At 45.5% G+C, this 19,491-nt stretch overlaps 1 protein-coding gene and 1 pseudogene across 2 annotated transcripts; one reads left to right on the top strand and one right to left on the bottom strand.

The window, feature by feature from the left end:
- Nucleotides 1-6,760: 6,760 nt before the first annotated feature.
- LOC311175507 (zinc transporter ZIP2-like) lies at nucleotides 6,761-7,392 on the bottom strand (annotated as a pseudogene). Its single transcript has one exon. The product of its transcript is annotated as a zinc transporter ZIP2-like (transcript).
- Nucleotides 7,393-16,050: 8,658 nt separating this feature from the next.
- LOC311175329 (ribonuclease pancreatic gamma-type-like) lies at nucleotides 16,051-16,491 on the top strand (the record flags this gene model as incomplete). The annotated part of the gene is made up of 1 exon (XM_084240222.1): nucleotides 16,051-16,491. One exon carries the CDS (start codon nucleotides 16,051-16,053, stop codon nucleotides 16,489-16,491), a length of 441 nt encoding a protein of 146 aa, XP_084096348.1.
- Nucleotides 16,492-19,491: the final 3,000 nt, after the last annotated feature.

The following is a 19,491-nucleotide window of genomic DNA, read 5'->3' as shown; positions in this document are numbered from 1 at the left end:
AGCAGCTCTTTATACATTTCAAGCAAACCATGAGAGTACATAAGCATATGCATTAAAGCAAGAAGATAATAATTATAACATCTTTTTCAAGAACAGCCAAGGGTCTATTTGCCCTCCTGCAGAGGTCCTGACATTTATTATTCTTTGTTTTAAAGAAGGCACAGTTGCTAAACAAAAGTGTTCTTAGAGTAGTCATATATCTTAAACCACCAAGCAATCATCTTATTGCTAGCAAAAAACTTATGTGACTGAAACTAACATTTCTATGTTTACCATAGTGAATGATTAACTAAAGGCTGGGGAATTAAAGGACGGGAAGTTATTTGGGGAAAGGAAGACAAAGGGATTTTTTCTAGCTAACCTGCTAACTATAACCATATGATCAAAGTAAAAACAGATGGCTTTCATAGAGAAATCATCATCTAATAATATATTGTTTTAATAAGATATTGATTCAATATTAAGGAACCAAGGGCCTGGAGGATGTCAATGCCAGGCAAGCAGGCAAGCCACACTGGCTTTTCCCTAAACCCAAGCTCTCCATTAAGGGAGTAATTCTCTTCATCTAACAAAAGAGTTTTTTTCTACCTATTACTCCTCTACTTATCTCTTCAGCCTAGTTTCTGTATCTAACTTTACGGATCAAGGGAAAATTTCTTTTTCTGTAAGATTGCTGATTGTTGTTTTGAGGAACTACAAATATTTCATTGGAGGCAGGGCTGGAGATGGTTACAGCTTTTGGTTCCCAGAATGGTTAATATGTGACATATCAGTTGTTGTAACATTGACTGTTTCCAAATGCACTATTTGTGCAACCATGGTTATTAGCTCAACCAGTCACAAAATTGTTGTTGACTTATTCTTGAAAGCATACTCTAACAGGTATCTTACCAATTGTCACATCCAGGGGAATCAGCCCTAAACAAACAGGAAGAATTTAGCAGGAGCCGGCTATGGAGCCTCCTGGCTTATCAGGAATTTCCTTATACTTGGAGCATGGTTCATGGCTGCCATCCAGCTGCTATCTCTAACTTCAAAGCAAAAGAATTTCCTTCTCCATTTAGCTCTTGCCTCAAAAGACCCCAAATCCATATCGAAGACTTGGCCAGGAATGTTTACAGCCTTTTGTTCCTGGAAGTTTTTCACTGGCTAATGTAAGGCCAAATGTTGAATTACTGCCTTTTGGCAGAGAATTACTAATTTTTTAGAAAATGTATTATTTGTGTCATGCAGTGCCATTTGCCGTCAAATTGGTTATTCAAGAATTGATCAAATAGCATTTGCAGTTTTACTTTTAAATGCGTATTGACACAATTGCCATATACTGTAGAAACCAGCCATAAACAATGAGAAGAATGTGGCAGGGGTCAGCTAACGAGATTCCTGACTTGTCAGAAATCTGCCCCATGCCTGGACCTTTGTCAGACAACATGAGTAGCATGGCCCTCACCATGGAATGACCGAAGAGCAATTAATTGATGGTCAGTGATGTTTTGGGATAAAAAGGTCTCCATACTAGGTCTGGTAGGAGGAGGAATGTGGTCCTTCTCTTGTGTGACAGCTTCCTCAACCTCAGCCCCCTGAAGAAATAGACTCATATCTAGATAGAGAACCATAAACTTTATCTAGGTAGATGAGGCTCTAAAGAAGACAGGAAGAAGGGGGTGAGGTGGAAGAGGGTGTGACCAAGTGAGTTTCTGAGAGAGAATGTAGAAAAAGCAGGTTTCATGAGCAGAGAGGATGGCCACTACCACATTTCCTGATGAGGGGCAGATACATGTGTTAGACTCCCTGGGTCTGGCTTCATGTATACTTAGTGTAAAATCATGAGTTACCTTTTAAATCAGTTTTGAGCATGTCTGTGTTAGTTTAGACTCTCAACAAAGCAGATGTTAGGATGGGATTAGATTTGTAAGAGATTTATTGGAGACATGTCTGCGAGGGGACAGGGAGAGGAAGCCAGAAGAGGCAGGAAGAGCTGTAAGTCTGGGATGCAGGTCTGACCTCTAGAAAATGTTGGGGGGTGGGGACAAGCTACTATTGTCACTGCAGTTGATCTCAGGGCTGTGCTGGCTCCCACCTTCTCCCTCCTTTACTCTGCATTCTAGTTACTCCTCACCCTCGGTGGTCATGTCATTAGGTCTTAGAGACTGACCTGTGTTATGACCCAAATTCCCTAGGGTTCCAAAGCCCTTGATAGTCGTAGCTTTCTCTGGCTGAGATTGCTGCACATGTACATTCAGCAGTTTCCTCTGGAGACCTGTATCATTTACCTTGCAGAGTCCACAGTTACTAGATGAAAATACAAAATTTCCCCATGGGTAAATAGGAATGATGATAAGTGATGTTTCCACCTGGACTCATGTGATCTTTGAAAGAGGAAGAAGATTACATATGTGAGTGTGTATGTATGTATCTTTCATGAAGGTGTGTGTGAAGTGGCTGTTGACAGCTGTATGTCTCCTATAGATGCCTCTGCAGGAGAATCCCAAAAGTTAGGTAGAGGGATGGAGACTTCCTGAAAGGAGCAGGGAGAGGGCTTTGTTGTCCTTGACTAACCTCTCTCCTGTGTTGGGCCTGACATTCCTGTGAGCCCGCGGGAACACAATGCCTTGCTGTGGTTTATATGATTCTTCCTAACTTTGCCCAATTCATTTCTCAGTTTCCTGTGATCATAGCCAGTAGCCACACAGAGAGGGCCTGATGCCATACTGTATCTATTTTCAAGATCAGCACTCAAACTCAGAGGAGAGGCGGATGACACAGCACATAAATAGAACAATAAACTCCCTGCTTTTTGTCTCCATTTCATGCTTGAGACTCCTGTTTCTCTCTTCCCCTCATTTTCCAGGAACATATTTCCCTGACTTGAAGGAGAGAAGCCCAAGACAACTGGAGAGGGCCCAGTGGGAAGGAGAATAAAACTAGAAGATACAATGACAGAAGCATCATGGTTTCAGCTTGAAAATTCTGAATCTCAAAAAGTAATTATTCATTCATTCATTTACATTGCATTATAGTAATGTACAGCTGGTGTCTTTGAGCATCCCCGCAGACTGATGTGTGGGGGCAGAAGCCCTGTCAGCAGCCTTTTTGCTTAATCTTTGTCAGTGGCTGTGGCTCCTCCCTCAGGTCAGTGTGTGTGTGTGTGTGTGTGTTTGTGTGTGTGTGTGTGTCTGTTTATGTGTGGTTGGTTGACATGCTCACACATACCCACCCACCCCGATTCCAGCAGCAGGGGACTATTTCCTGTTGGGACACCACATTATAACCTCTCTGGCTCTTCTTTTTGTGGGGATTCGTATATTTGAAAATGATCAGATGGTTTTCTTTTCCTGATCCTTAATACTCTCTGTGGAGCTGTATTTGAGCTTATTCCAGCTCTTGATATGCTAGGCTTCAAACTGAAGATGGTTCTGGTCCTCGCTGTAAGGATCTTGGGGAAGGGAAAGGACATGCTGGAGGGAAGGGAGGAAAGCACTCACGGCTGACAATAGAGGAGGCTAAGAGGGAATCTGGCTCCTGAGATTATACAGAAAGTGCATGACTCATCCACGCTTGAAATCCCCCAACCTCTGCTGATTTACCTCCAATGTTGATAGCATCAGTGACCCAGAAACATGGTGAAGGGCCTGGAGTGTAATGCACTCTCCTCAAGGCTCCTTTCTGTAGCCATACACACCCTCAGTTGCCGCGGACCAGCACAGCGATGGTCGATGAGGCCGTCTCAGGGTTGAGAGATTGCGCGGAGTGGTCAGGGATTCAGCGAGTAAATGACACACAGACACACTTCAAGAGAGTGAAAATCTGAGTGTAATTTTATTTAAGTTAGTGGCCAGTATATATATGTTTTTCTAAAGGCATAGGATCGGTTATCAGTGAACTAAACCAGTTGGCTCATATGTTTAACTTATCATTGACAAGGCAGTGATTTATGTCCAGAGTTACATTTGGATCTAGGCACATTCCTAAGCAGTCAGACCATTAATTTTGTCTTTTGTTTTATATAATTACATTTTCTCCTAGCTAACCACTAAATTCATTAATCATTATTAATTATAACAGGTGTACTTATTTTTTATGTAATAACACTTTTTCATTAAGGATCAAAGCTAAGGAATTTTAACATATAACAGAGCAATTATTGAACTAACAATTTTGTTACACAAGGTTTAGTGGTGTTTCATTTGAGTCATCCTTGTTACTAGATTTCATATGTTTGTTTAATTTAGCAATCAATGACCTTTATAGAAGAGAAGGAAGAAGTTTTAGAAAGAGAGTGAAGGGATAAAGTTTGTAGGTCTGAGGGGACGAGATAAGGCTCCTTTTGGTCAGCATTCTTGTGGTGGCTCCTGGTGGTCGTTATCTTTTGATAGGCATCTGTCTTATCTATGTCTTCAAGGAACTTTGCTGTACTCCCCTACGCGCTGGTTCCTTGCCCAGCCGGACCTAGGGACCGTGGGCGAAAGCCATTAGCCCTAAAGGTCACTGCAGGGGGAGGTGCAGCACTCGGTACTCAAAATAGGCCTGAAATGTCCATACAAATGTGACCCCTCGAGTTCATCCTTCCATTGTCCTGGCAAGATCACTTGAGTTGAAAGAAGCAGAGAAAGTAGCAGACGATGTGTTAGACATCTTTTTGAGCCTTCAGATATCTTTATGACCTATGAGACTGATGTATCTACAATGCACCAACAGACGTTTTTGTCCTTTGGAGCTGTCTGTGTATGGCTGATAGGAGATATTGGCAGTAAGTCAAACAGGAGAGTAACAGATTTCTCTGGCTTCCTCATCAAGTCCTTGCAGGTTGGTTGTGTCCCTCTACCCAAGGCCATAGCACTTGGTGGATGACTGCCTCTAGTCTCTGAAATTGCTGCCCTGTCTTCAGTCAAGGCAATAGCATTTTTATTACTAAGCCACGGGGCATTGCACCATCATTTGTTGCTCAGTTCAAACCTTCCCACATGTTGCTAAACACTCCCTTTGTTAAACTTACCTCAATATCCAATGTGCTCTCTGCTTTCTTCCTGGATCCTAACGTATAAGATGGGAAGGTAAAAGTAAGGTTAAAATGTTACAGGTAAAAGTAAGGAAGAAGAGAGTCTATACATTGAGTTTAAATCAGAATCAGGGCCTCCCCTGGTGGCGCAGCGGGTTGAGCGCAGCGCTATGAAGCTGTCCGTAGCTTCAGCAATGCGGGTTTGATTCCTGGCCAGCCAGGGAGATTCCCACATGGTGCAGCAGACCTCTCCTGTCGCACCTGCTGCTCCCCTCAGCAGTGTATTTCGGTTGTCTGCCTGTTCTGCTCCCTATTCTATCTCTGGTGAATCCTCTCACCCTACCGCATCTCTGGCCTGTATCCCAGCTGTTGTACAAAAATAAATAAATCTTTAAAAAAAAAAGATGTTTTAATTGTTTTACTTGAAGCTTTTGCCCTCTCTCTTGTTCAGGGGTGTGCGAGCTGGCCTTGTGAGGAGGTTTGTGCATCTTAATTTGTAGGTGGAAGAGCGCGCTGGACAGCAGCAGCCAGGACAAGGACCTTCAGGAGCCCCTGTCCCCCCTTGGGCTCCCACACAGAATGTGTGAGAGGGGTGAATGGGGAGGGTGATGAGCTGGTGGGATGCAACTTCTCTTTTCCTGTTTCTCGCTAACTCTGACACAACCCTTCCATATGGGTCAGGAGCTGGGCAACAGTTAACCTGATCCTCCTCAATTCCAGATAGTCAGCATGCAGAGAAGTAGCACACGAAGGGCTTACGCAAACTGGAGACAAGTGGTCAAGGGGGAGGGTTCTGGCCTGTACCCCAGCTATTGTATAAATAAAAAATAAATCTAAGAGGTAAAGTGGTGGTGGTGGGGGGTGTGGTTAGTGTGGGGAAAATCTAGACCCCCATAGTTTCTGTTTATAAACCTCTCTAAATGCTGGAAAGGCTGGTTCAGTTTCTTAACACCTGCAGGCAAGGTGGTAAGGGGTTGATGGAATTTCAGCAATGCTCTCATGTTTGGGGGTCATGTCCTGCAACTGACAAGACTGGCAGGTGCCCTGGTTCCAGAAGGAAACAATGCACCCAGCTGTTACTCCTCCCCATCCCCTCTCCACCACTGCCTATGCCAGGCAGCATCCAGACAACCAGAGAAATAATGTATAACATGGCTGAGGAAAGGGTAAAATGGGCATTTTATTACACACAGCAGCATATTTGGGACAAGAGTCAGAACTGGAGTGACGGATTTCATGTTAATTCTCCAACATAGGGCCTCCCCTGGTGGCGCAGCAGTTGAGCCCTGGGCTGTGAAGCTGCCCGCAGCCTCTGCAGCGACGGTTCGATCCCTGGTTGCCAGCTGCCGACGAGGGTCCACATGGCGTGCAGACCTCCTCTACCTGCCTGCTGCTCCCCTCAGCAGTGTACTCGTTAAGTCTGCCTGTTCTGTTCCCCGCTCTGGCTCTGGTGAATTCTCTTACTCTCCCGCACTTCTGACTGTACCCAGTGCTTGTATAAATAAATAAATCTTAAAAAAAAATTCTTCAATATATAGGAGCTTAATTTGAACATCCTTTTCTTTCAGTCCTCGATGAGAAATAGCATCTCATATAGGGAAAAACTGGGGTCCAGCTTATGTGGATGCAACATGCTTAGAGAAGCAGGAAGGTGCCAGATGCCTAGTGAAAGTCACTTAGTGTCAGAGAAGAAATGTCTGTGGTCGAAACCATTTGGCACATGTTCCCCGGAGGTGGGGAATCAGGAAAGTGAGGAATCTCTCAGGCCCACAAGGCAATAAAAGCCATGAAAGCAAAACCAGCAGCTACACAGGCCCACTTGGCCAGAGGGATCTCAGAACCAGCTAGCTCCCGGGGCAGAATTTCTAGGAAGGTAACATACAGAAAGGTGCCAGCTGCCACCCCCTCTAACACAGCCTGGGCTAAGCCTTGGCCCCCCTCAGTATCTCCTTGAGCCACAGCCAGCCCTACCGCTAGGCCCAGGGGGGACATGAGAGCTAATGACAGGATGGAGAACATGGCCCACCGTGACTGGGTGCCTATCCTCACCAGCCGCAGCCCTACCCCGAATACCACGAGCCCCTTGTGAGTGAGGACTGCAAGACAGAGCTGCACGGTAAATGCGACTGTGGGCTGCAGCCCCACAGCCAGCCCTTCAAACACTGAGTGAAAGGAGAGTGAGAGCAAGAGGACAAGGGCTCAAAGGGGACCCTGAGAAGGCGGGGGTAGAGGTCCGTGGCTGTGGAGGTGAAGGACATGAGCACCACCCCACTCTTCCTCTGCTCTGTCAATCCTTTGGCGGTCCCGAGACAGCACTGTAACACCAGCGACTCCAACAGGAAGATGAAGAAGAAGCCCAGGGAGATGACGAGCTCTCCATAGGGGTACTCCATCTAGGAAGAGAGAGAGGGGCCGGGAGATGAGAAAGGAGGGAGACTGAGGAGAATGGGAGACGGGGGTAACAGAACATGAAAAGGGGAGGGGATGCAGTCCAGAGTAGGTACAGACATGCAACAACATATGAGAGGGACTAAGTGACACCCTATCAATAGGGCTAGAATATGGGAAACGCCGACAGCGAGTACAAAAAGGAGGCAGAGAAAAAGGGACCCTTTACACTGTCGTTGGGAATGTAAACTGGTGAAACCATTGTGGAAAGCATAAATATGGATTAATCTTAAAAACTTAAAAATTTAAATACTGTATGATCTGCAATCTCATTCTTGGGATATATCCACAGATATGAAACCATCAACAAAAAATCCTTGTGTTCTACAATATTCACAGCAGCATTATTTACAACAGCTAGGATACAGAAACAGTCTAAAAGCTCCTTCAACGGATGAACAGATCAAGATGTGTTACATCTACACCACGGAGTAGTATACAGCCATAAAAAGGAATGAGAGACTTATGTGCAGCAAAGTAAGTCAGAACCATAAAAACAAATATTGAACGGTCACAGAGTAGACAATTTGACAATGGTAAAACACTTCAAAAACTAAAGGACGTCAACATATACTGTCAGGGCTCTGAGGTCAAGAGATGGGGAAAGGGACAAAAGAACGTAAGAGATGACAGTGGGGAAAAAACAACCCATGACACTCACTGATCTCATGCTTTCTTAAAAAAACCATGGTAATCATTAAGGGACATCAGAGTATCACAATCAAGGGGCCCCAAGAAGCAGCATTACATTGTTACAGGGGAGTAATCCAGAGCCAAGTGAAAACCAATAGAAGACCAAGATTAAATTTCCTTTTCTTCCAAAAATAAAAAACAAATAAGGGAAATAACATCAAACATGTCAAGACTGAGAAAGAACGGACGTGAAAGGCAAGAGCTTTTTTCCTGGGATTCCATCAACCCAAAGGACTGGCTTGGCTCCTCTTTTCCTGTGTGGTGTTGGAGCTGAGGAACAGGAGGGGTCCTGTATCCCTCACTCACTGCCCTCTAAAGGGTCAGGTTATGAAACGGAGCTTCTGGTTCTCCATGTCTTCCAGGTAAGGCTGGTGGGAGATACTTACATGCGCCGAATCAGGATCATCAGGCTTTCCTTTACTCTCCGTCCTGTTCTAGGGAGGAAACAAAAGCAGCAATTGAACAGGGTCAGCACAGCTCAGCTTCCTGTCCTGTCCTCAGCATCACTGCTTTTCTTAAAGCTCCCTGGTCTGTTTCATCACCCCACTCAACATGGCAGATGTGCACCTTCCCTTTGCTCTGCAAGAAACTTCCATGAAGGAAGCCCTTTACTTAAATTGATTTATTTAACCCTCACAGCAACACACTAGGTAGATATTATTAGTCTCATTTTACATGTGAGCAAGGAGACTATTGTAGTGACAGACCTTAGCAGATTTAGGAGTGTCTCCCTCTGAAGCTGGAGTGTTACATTTATCTGGGGCTGCCTCTGGATGAAACTGGCTACATGGTATATTTAGGATAGATTCTTTCCCTCTTCTTGTTGCTGTTTCTTCTTCTCTGAAATAGGAACACTCATCCAGGATGATCTGTCTTCATTTTCAGGCTTATTTTCTAGGTGATAATGCTGATTGCATAATAAGATACATATTCTAGGATGTGAGAGAAGGAAGGGGAATCTCCATTCTGGAGGTTCTCATCCCTTATATCTACAAGGGCCCCTGTCATGTCCCTGCCAGTGAATCCCATGCTTTTAGAACATACCAATCAAACCAGTGTGCTTATATTTGTCCGCTTATATTGATCACAGTATATAATAGTTGCTCTGCAGCACTGCTGATTACCTGGTTTGTGGTGGTGTCACTACAAAAACATTTTACATTCAATTCCTTGTTAGCTTATTCCATTAGTCTTCATGTGAGTAACTGTGTTTTCACTGAGGTTGGAAATATCACACAGCATGGTAGTGTCATGTAGCAACGTGTCCTTGGGCAGAGGGGAGGGATTTGTTATATCTGGCACCTGAGTTTATGCCTTTCCTACAGTGGCTTTTCTGCCTTGTCACTTTCTGAGGCTAAACTCCCAAACCTCCTTCCCCATGGTCCAGCTTTATCCAAGGCTGTGGGAAGCGGCAATTTTTGGAGCTGGGCAGTCAGCCCTATTTTGGGAGCAGCAGATGAAACAGGAGAGATCTGCTGCGCCATGTGGGTTTGCTCCCTGGCTGAGATGGAACTCAGGCTGTAGTGGTGACAGTGCTGAGTCTTCACACCTAGGCCACCAAGGAGGCCCACTGCCTAAATTTTTTAGACACCTTTCTTAGATACATTTAAAAATGTATGAATCTGGCTGAGGTATGGCAAGGAATGTCAGAAATTATATGTGAAAACAAGGACTGCTGCAGGAGGCCTTGTTGCTCCAGCCAGATAGGATATTGACAAGCAGCTAAGAGAAAGGGCCTCACACTATGGGGCTGAAGATCTGGCATCCTTTGCTTTTTGTTCTTGGTCATAGAGAGAGAAAAATTCATCAGAAAGTATATTAGGCAATAAATTATATGTATCAGCATACTGTAAGTAAATAGCACAAAAAATTGTTTGTTTAAAAATTAGTTGTTGGGCAGTTTGGCCCACTTGACAATGGGAGACAACTTACTGAACATGCCTGACAAGCATTACAATACAATAATTATAATAGGTCCTTCTTTTGCCTTCCCTTGAAGTTTCTTGGGAAAGTTTTAAAATAAAGCTATTTGAGTTAAGGAGTTTCTAGGTAGAGGAAGTTCTGATAGCTGAGTAGCAGCCAGCTCCTGCTGTGAAGGCCATGAGAATAAAAAAAGTCTTTTCTTGCTTAGGCTTTGGCTGATAGGGATGTACTGGCGGCTATCAACTGTCTTAGGTTATTGTTTAGCTGAAACAATGAGTTCTAGTGTAAGGCTTAGTTTTTTTTATTAACCTTGAAGGTTGCCTTCTTGCTGAAAGCATGTAGTGGCCAAAAGCCCATAGAAAAAGAGATGCACTAATTGTTTCTGCTTTGTTTCTATGGACTTGATAATGTAATCTCAATGCTTGCAAAGAAAGTATAAATAAAGAACCTGCTGAGCCTCTCGGCAGAAGATACTAACACCTCACCAAGTGTCGGTGTCTTCTCATTCCCTTCCCCTCAGTCCCTAAATTTCAGTTCATTCGTTTTCGCGGAGGCCATCTCATCCTTTTCAGTAACCCCTGACACGACATTTTGCCGGAGGCTGGTCCCCGGCAAAGGACCCAAAGCAGCAGAATTGCCTGTGAATCAATTGAATGCAGTGACTAGACCCAGATATTTCACCTGTAGATCCCTATTATTGCCTGATGTCCACCAACACTTCAATAGTTCAGTCCTCTCCTTTCTCTCAAATTCTTTGCCCACCAGATAATTAAGTTATCTGGTAATTAAGTTAAGACAGCCCTCCCTCCCCTGAGGAAAGATGTTTTTACTAAACAATCCTTTATTTTGCTAATCAACTTGACCCAGACTCTTTCTATCTATAAACACTCTATTTCATATAAATCCTTGCGGAATCTAGAATAGACATTGCCCAAACATCTTTGTATTCTTCCTCTTTAGAGTATATTGCTCTAGCTGACTTCTGCAGTTCAGGAAATGTGGCAATTATACGTTCTTTCAGTTATCAAAAAATATCATTTAGGTTTATATCTGGATATTTTATGATCTTGTGTGTTTTCTCCTGAAAAACAAATTGAGTTTGAGCCAACAAATGTGGGGACTGGCAGTCAAAATGTGCAATGAATTCACTAAGACAAATGCTAGATTGGGCCTCCCTGGTGGCGCAGACATTAAAAATCTCAGCGCTCTCAATATTGTCAGTCACTGTGGCATGAGTTGTATCCCCCACCAGGTAGCTGACCCACATGGTGCAGCAGACCTCTCCTGTCTTGCCTGCTGCTCCCATTAGCGGTATATTTCGGTAGCTCTGCATGTTTTGCTCCCCATTCAGTCTCTGTTGATCCCTCTCACCCCTACATCTTGGCCTACATCCAAGTACTTGTATGCATAAGTAAAGGAATCTTAAAAAAAGAACAAAAACAAAAAAAAACCCCAAATGCCAGATTGTATTATAAGTACCATGTCAGCCAGCATTTTTATTGCCAACCTCGTCTTTCTTCATTTCAAACATTAGCAATTTCCATATATGTAATTTTTAGTCACATTAGATTTGTATGTGAGTGTGTGTGTTCATTAATGCTCTTGTCATGACACAGCTGTCTAATTTGTATGTAACTATTTTAAATATAAAGCTTTTTACAAAAATTTACCTTTATTTCTTTATATTTCCAAACTGTTACAATAATTCTTAAAGTTTTAAGTAACATTGACTTTCCCTACTTAAAACATCTCTTGAATGGCCTCCCTGGTGCCCAGTGGTTGAGTGCTGGGTTGCGAAGCTGCCCACAGACTCTGCAGCGCCAGTTCAATCCCTGGCTGCTCCCCGGCCACTGGAGGAGGGTCCCAGATGGCGCGCAGACCTCTCCTGCAGCCTGCTGCTCCCCTCAGCAGTGTACTTCGGTCCTTCTGCCTGCTCTGCTCCAGGCTCTGGCTCTGGTGAATTCTCTCACCCTCCCGTGCTTCTGACTATACCCAGTGGTTGTATAAATAAATATATCTTAAAAAAAAAAAAAACTCTTGAAGATAATGCTTTAGTATTTTCTTTGTATCAAAATTTCCTAGACATTTTCTTTCATATTTTATTGATTTGTCTATGTCTCTCTTTTAAAACAATATCACATTGTTGGCATCATTAGCTGCTTCTAACATGGGAAAGGAATGTCCAGATGGATAAATTTTGGTAAGTATTTAATGTCCCTTCTGGTCTTTTTTGTAGTAGACCTGATGGTTGATCATAAATCACTGAAGGGAACCAACATTTTATATTGGGCTCACCAAAGAATCCACCAGTCATCCAGATCTAGGTACACTTATTACATTAGAGAAACATCTTTGTATTCTTAAAAATAAATGGACATATTCTGAATCTTAACAAGTCTTAAATAAATCTGTAACTTCAATCCTGGTTTCTAAGAATTTGAACATCCAGACTGAGCCTCTGTGTTTTGTCCTGTTTCTTTCCTCAAGACGAAAAACAATTGAGCAATTTTGTGAGGAAATGTATCTCCTGAGCAGTGTCGTCTTGTGTGAACCAAAAAGCCAGAGAAGAGGACATTTGTGGAAAGGAATAGGAGTCGATTTGACTGCTGGGAGTAGATGGTGATGCTGGAGGTCCTCAGAGTTTGTGAGCTATCTCCTGGCACATGAATGGTAGCTAGCAGTTTATATTAAGAAACCTAGATGGGGGCCTCCCCAGTGGTGCAGCGGTTGAGCGCTGGGTTGTGAAGCAGCCTGCAGCCTCTGCAGCACCGGTTCGATCCCTGGCCACTGGGCGAGGGTCCCACATGGCTGCAGACCTCTCCTGCTGCCTGCTCCTCCCCTCAGCAGTGTACTTCATCACTCTGCCTGTTCTACTCTCCACTCTGGCTCTGGTGAATTCTCTCATCCTCCTGTGCCTCTGACTGTACCCAGTGCTTATATGAATAAATAAATGAATCTTAAAAAAAAGAAAAGAAAATTTACTTAAAAAAAAAAAAGAAACCTAGATGGGTAGGATTCCTAGAAAGTGTAATAGTTTGTGTTGAAATGGTATGATGTAAGAAGTTAAGAAATAACTCCCTTACCAGTTGTGTAACTACTAGCATCACCCATTTCATCCATCCTGCTCAAATTTTCCACTCTAAAGGCAGAAACATGATCCTGAGTCCAGGTTTTCTAGAGGTGTGTAAAGCTCTGAGAACACTAGATGATCCATATATTTGCCTCTTTGGGGTCTATTACAAGGTTGCTTGTAATGAGGGATAGCTTTATTTATTCCAAAGGTCAAAGAGGGTGAGCCAGAGGACAGAGGGCTGGTCTTGGTGACTTTATAAAAGTCCCCACAAAGTAGATGTGAAAATTGGCCCCTCCACTGCGTAATGCCAGGCTCTCCTCTCTTCCCCACCTACACGGCTTGTCCCTTGACAAGATCTCCTGACCAGTGTGGTACTGTTCTTCTCCTTGATACTGATGACTAACAGGAGAAAAGCAGGAGCTGGAAGATGAGTGACTGGCACAATTTCTAAGCAAATGACTGATTTAAAGCAAGGCCTGGCTTCCTTGATGGAGGGGCATGGAAGACCCCTTCAGAGAGGGAGGTACTGTTGGAGGAACTGTCCTTCTGGTGGCCTTTTTCTCCTAAACAGGCTCCCTTTCCTCCAGTGTCCCCCAGAGACATAACAGAGCTGGGAGCCCTGACCTACTCATGCCTGCCCTGTATTCTCGGCCCTTACTCTGCTTGGTCCCACAGGACAGTGCTCCCAATTGTACCTCAGTGTGAGTTATCAGACCCTACCATCATGGCTGGGATCAAGCAAGGCATCTCTGTCTTCTACCACCACAATAGGAAGAGCTGCTGGAATCTAAAGGGAAATCCAGAGCCAGGAGAAGAGAGAGATCCCCTTTGGCTCTGAAGACTAAGAACAGACAAAACCTGAGTAGATGTTGAGGTATGGGGGAGAGAAGGAGCATGAAGCTAAAATTCATTCTACCAAGTCTTTCCTGGCCCCACAGCCTTATCCAAATCCGTGCACATAAGACAATAATGTTGAGTTTATAGATTTCTTTGATACCATCTAAAAATAATGAAAAAATCCATTTAAAGCATTCTGTTCTTCTCAGCAGGTCTCTCTCTTCTCTTCTCAGAGCTTCAAAAGTACCTGCTAACTACAGCTCAGGTTTTGAGAAAAGCAAGTGTGGTGTCCCTAGACTGCACCCTGTGTAGACAGCATCTCAGAAGGCTCAGCCCATTGTTGTTTAACCCACTTCTTAGGGAATTTTTCAACCTCCCCCCAAGTCAACAATCACATAGTTATATATATTGATGCTTTAGGCACTGCTCTAAGCTTCTGTGTCTGCTTTATTTTGTCCTAGTAACAATTCTAAGAGGTTCATGTGAACAACCCCATCTTAGAAATGAGGCAATTCAGAGAGGGAAATTAAATTCCATTATTTGCCCTGCTCTTAAGGTGCCACGTCAGAATTTGAACTGAGACTGTCTAAATCTAGAGAACAGAAGAAGATTTTTGTTATATTTATGTCCTAGTTATTTAAATTGTCACTCAGTAGAGAACGTAAAATTAAAATTAAACAAATCATTCTCTTTTTACAGATGTTCTCTATTTTTTTCCTCCAAAAGTGATTTAGAGTTTGTTTTATTTTATTTCCTCTACTTTGCCCTACACCCAGGACAAATTGTCACTGCAGTAAACCTGTCAACAAAATTTTTCAACCTTCTGTATTGGGGGTGAAGGGTGGGCAGGAAGAGGCCAGGACTGGGGAGGCCCATTGCAAAAACAGAGACTTCCTTCTCTTCCTGGTTCAGGCTCTCCTCCCTTTTTCTCCAGGATGGGGAAGGTTTCTATGTGGGCACAGCTGGACACCTCTCTTCCCCCTCTGTCTCCAGGAAAACTACTATGGGGAGATGTGGATTCCAATCCAAGCAGTTCCAGGACTCCTGGGCAGAGAGAGGCTTCCATCCCCCACTCCCCTGAGATCACAAGTTACATGCCCTTTGTTAACTCCAAGAACTAATTGTTGAAAATGGCCACAAAAAGAAAGCCAGGAGTTGGCTAGGTTTCAAGCATCAGTGCTATATGATCTTCCCTGTTCTTCCTGGTGAACCAGCAAACAGATGATCCACATGGGAGAGAGGCCCCTCCCAGCAGAGGGAAGCCTGGACAAGTCCCCCTTCTCACATTGTCCTCCTCCTCCTGTGGACTCAATCTCTGATGCTTGTCCCACTCGTCTCTTCTTGGAAGCCACACCCCTTGTAGTCTCTATAAGATCTGAACCCCAGGGACCCCAGAATTGCAGAAACTGGCCTGCACTCTCCAGAGACCAAGCTAGAAGCCCAGGTGAGTGCCCACCAGGTGGTCTCTGGTGCTGCTTCTGCTTGAGGGTAGAGAGGCAGGAGCAGGAAGGGAGACAGCTTGGGGCAGGTAGTGCTGGGGCCTGGATAGAGCTTGCCAGCTGCAAAGAGACCCCATGGGCTGGGGAAAGAGCAGCCCCAGGCTGGGCTAGGGGAGCATCTCTCTGTGCAGCACATGGCGTCTCTCGGAGACCAGTGTCAGGCACTGGGTTGACTGTCCTTGAGCTGGAGGACAGCAGGGTCTGTCAGCCTGATCCTGAGTGTCAGGGCAGCTCAGGCTTTATTGGAAAGGATCCTCTAATGAGGCTGTTGAGTCGGGGTACACATGTATTTGATATCAAAACAGCTCAGTAGTCACAGATAGGACTGGCAGGGTTTGGTCACTTTGACACTCACCCACAGGGGGATTATCGAGTGTCTCTAGCAAGCAGGAGAAAATGCTCCTGAGAACAATAGTGTCTGATGACTTGGCAGATCTCAGGAAGAGGGGGATTTCTTGCTGATCTAAGGGGCACCTGTAACCTAGAGGCCAGCAGGTGGAGATGGATCCTTCTCCTAAGGGGCGCCTTTTCCTCCTCTCTCCTCTCCCAGGTGGGGCCTCCAGGGGAGCGCGGCCACCATGGCTCTGAAGTCCCTTGTCCTGTTCTCACTGCTGGTCCTGGTGCTGCTGGTGCTGGCGGGAGCCTGGCCTTCCTGGGTGAGGGAGACTCCGGCCCAGAGGTTCCAGCGGCAGCACGTGGATTCTGGAAAGGGCCCCTTTGGCCGCACCTACTGTGACCAGATTATGAGAAGCCGGAAAATTCCATGGAAGCAGTTCAACACATTTGTGCACGCGCCCCTGTCGGCTGTCCAGGCTGTCTGCCACGCGCCAATCTTCCCCTGCAAGAATGCCACACGAGGGTTGATATGCCACAGGAGCACTTCCCGAATGAGCATCACAGACTGTGATAGGAAACCAAAGACCTCCCATTTCATCACTCATAACAGAATGAGACGCATCGTCATTTCATGTGCAGGGAACCCACTTGAGCCCGTTCACTATGATCGCTCCGTTCCATGAGGGTCTCCTCTAAGGCCGATAGAGATGCACCCCACCCCCACCCATCCCCCTGGCCCCTAATCTCCCGAGCTTTTCCCTCTTTGCCCAAATGGGAATAACCCAGAATGGGCTCCTGGCCATCCCACACCAGCATCACTGCCTAAGGCCTGCACCACGTGGCTTTGGCGGGTGGCACAGGCTTGTCTGGGGCCCCATGTTAACCTCCTCACTGCTTCTTTCAATAAAACGCATTTGCAACTTGAAGCTGCCCCAGCCAGGGCCTGTCTGTGTGATGCTTCCCTGCAGGGCTGAGAGCCGGCTTTTGGGGAGCTCTGGGGAGCAGCAAGGGAGAAATCAAGTGCCTGCTCTTCTGACCCTAGTTTTCAGTGACCTAAGAACATTCCTTTGCTAGAGATTCTGTGAAGCCAGGATGAAATTTTAAGTGTGGGCTGTTTCAGATAGAAGGGAGCTATGGGATTGTGGGTGATTTGGTGGGGGGTATGTTGGTAACATACATATAAAGAAGGGGTGACATATAAAGACATACCAAGAGTCATATGTGGTATGAAAACCAATATTATCTCTTTAAAAAAATAAGAAAAAAATTTTAAATGAGATACAATCTAGGACACTGTCCTGCTGGGTGACCTGACACAGGGTGAGGCTCAGAAGTTCTTCCCTTTCCTGGGAAGAACAGCAGGATGTCAGGGGACCCTGCTCAGCTTCAGGGTAGGGAGGAGGGATCCGTGGAGTTATGAATCTAAATTTCTACTTCTTTTTTCTTTGAGTGAGCCAGTACTAAATCAGAAACAAGAAAGCTCTTTATTGAAAAGTCAGTCACATGTAGGAGCAGAAGGGACTGTGAGACCATCATGAAGGCAAAGTAGGTTCCAGCTTGTGCACCTGCTCTAACTGGCAGCCCTGGGCTGCAGTGCCCCAGGTGCACGTCTGAGGAGGGAGGTGCTTGAATAGTCTTTGCTTCTGTGGAGGGCACCAGAGTAGGGGGAGGTGAATGTGCCACCCACTGCCCATCCCTGTCTGAGGTCACCCCTGCCTCTGACACAGGAGCCTCTGGAGCCTCAGACAGGCCCGTGCCCTGCCCCTGTCCTGCTGCTTATTTCGGCACCGCCAGGCCGATAGCTGCCCAGCCATTGCTTTTCTTCCTGCTGGGGCCCCCAGAAGGGAATTACTGTGTCTCCCTCATTCCCTGGGCTGTGGGGACTGGCTGCAACCTGAGCTCCCTGGCGCCTCGTCCCCATGTTCCAGCCTGTGGGCCTGTGGTCACACTGCTCCCTTCTTGGCAGCCCTTCTCTATAGGCACTGAGATGTCTGGACTCTACTGTCCCCACTTTCTCGTTTCCCTTGACCCTGTTTACAGTTGCCCCTGGAGAGAGACAGGCCATTCAATCACCTGGACCAGTTCTGTCTTTGTCTTTAGCATTTGTAATTGTTGTGACTGTGTTTTTCTTTTTTTAGCAACATGAGTTCCTAACCCTGGGGGCATCTGTGTGAGGAGAAGGCCTGCAGGTGAGAGGATCTGGGGCCCCTGCATGTGGAAATGGGGATCTTGTTCCTTAGTTAGGGTGGGGTGGTTGGAGAGTGGAGGTTTTCATGAAGGAAACTTCAAGAATCTGCATGTGTTATTTTCTTTAACCAGAATTATTCTTCACTTCATCTTACTCTTCTTACTAACCCCAAACTCCTCATTTTCCCTCCTGCTAAGGGGACACTGTAGAGGGGGTATAAGCATGCTCAGGTGGAGTTTGGTTGCATCTCAGTCTCACAGTCATCTTCTCTCTTTTGGTCCTCACCTAGGATCCCTGGGGGTCTCCATCTGGGGATCCAGCAGTGTGGAGGACGCTGGTCCAGGCGCAGCCCTGCACACCAGAGAGCCTGTGGGGCGGGGATGTGCTCTGAGTAGGGGACCCTGGCAGAGGGGAGAGGGCACCTGTCCTGGTGGGGTCAGCACACACCAGGAGAGAAACCTCAGTCATGGATACTCTGGAGTCTGCTCCGGGGACCATGCTGCTAGCCCACACATCAGGAAGCTCACCCTTTCCAGAAGTTAAATCTTAAATTTTGTGGTAACTTGTTCAAATGTGTGCCTACTTGAAAGCAAATATGATCAGATCCAATGTTTTTTTTTTTCTAAAAACAATGATAATGCTCAGAAGAGGAGGGAAGATGCTCCCAATCAAACTTCAACCTCCCAAGTCTCTGTGGAGAAATATCAGGGCAAATAGGCCAAGTGCCCAGCTAAGTCAGAGAATGAGTCCAAAGCACATCCAAGGGGGGAAGGAAAAAATCAAAAGGTTGGTCAGGGCTCAAGAGGGTGGGAGAGGAGAGACCCAAATTTTAATGCACTGTCCAAAGTGGACAATCGATCACAAGGCCAGGACTGAGCTGCCAGCATCCTGCCCATCTGACAAGTTGCCCAAAGCACCAAACCCAGGACATGAAGAGCCCCTCCCAGGTCTGTCCTCCTCTCCTTACCACACCCACCTGTATCTGCCCTGCTCCTTCCTTTTCTCCAGCTGCCACCTGCCAGGAGTTCACCACCTGCAGGAAAATGAAATCTAAGGGCTCTGAGATTTGGTGGCATGGAAGAAGGGGCAGGAAAAATGGAGCCCATTCCCATGGCCATAACAACACCTCCCTGCCACCCTTCCAGGAAGCGACAATCCTGTCACAAGGCATATGGTCCTCAGCTTGTGTGCTTATGGAGATTTGATTACTGACTCGATTGCGTGGTGTGGTCTGTTGAAGCTGTCTAGTCTGTCTGGGCTGAATCTTGGAAGGTTGTATGTCTAAAAATGTGTCAATTTTTCTTTCCTGTCAGTTCGTTTGCATAATGATGTTCATCGTAGTCTCACATGATCCTCTGTATTTCTGCAGTACCTGTTGTGACTCCACCTCTTTCAGTTCTGACTCTTTATATTAGGGTTTTCGCTTAGTGAGCAGAGCAGAGGGTTGTCAATTTGCTTATCCTTTTAAAAAAAGTTCTTGGTTTCATTGATCTCT

This window comes from Talpa europaea, assembly GCF_964194135.1.
Source record: "Talpa europaea genome assembly, chromosome: 8".
Taxonomy (NCBI): Eukaryota; Metazoa; Chordata; class Mammalia; order Eulipotyphla; family Talpidae; genus Talpa; species Talpa europaea.
This window is presented reverse-complemented; position numbering and strand designations above follow the sequence as displayed.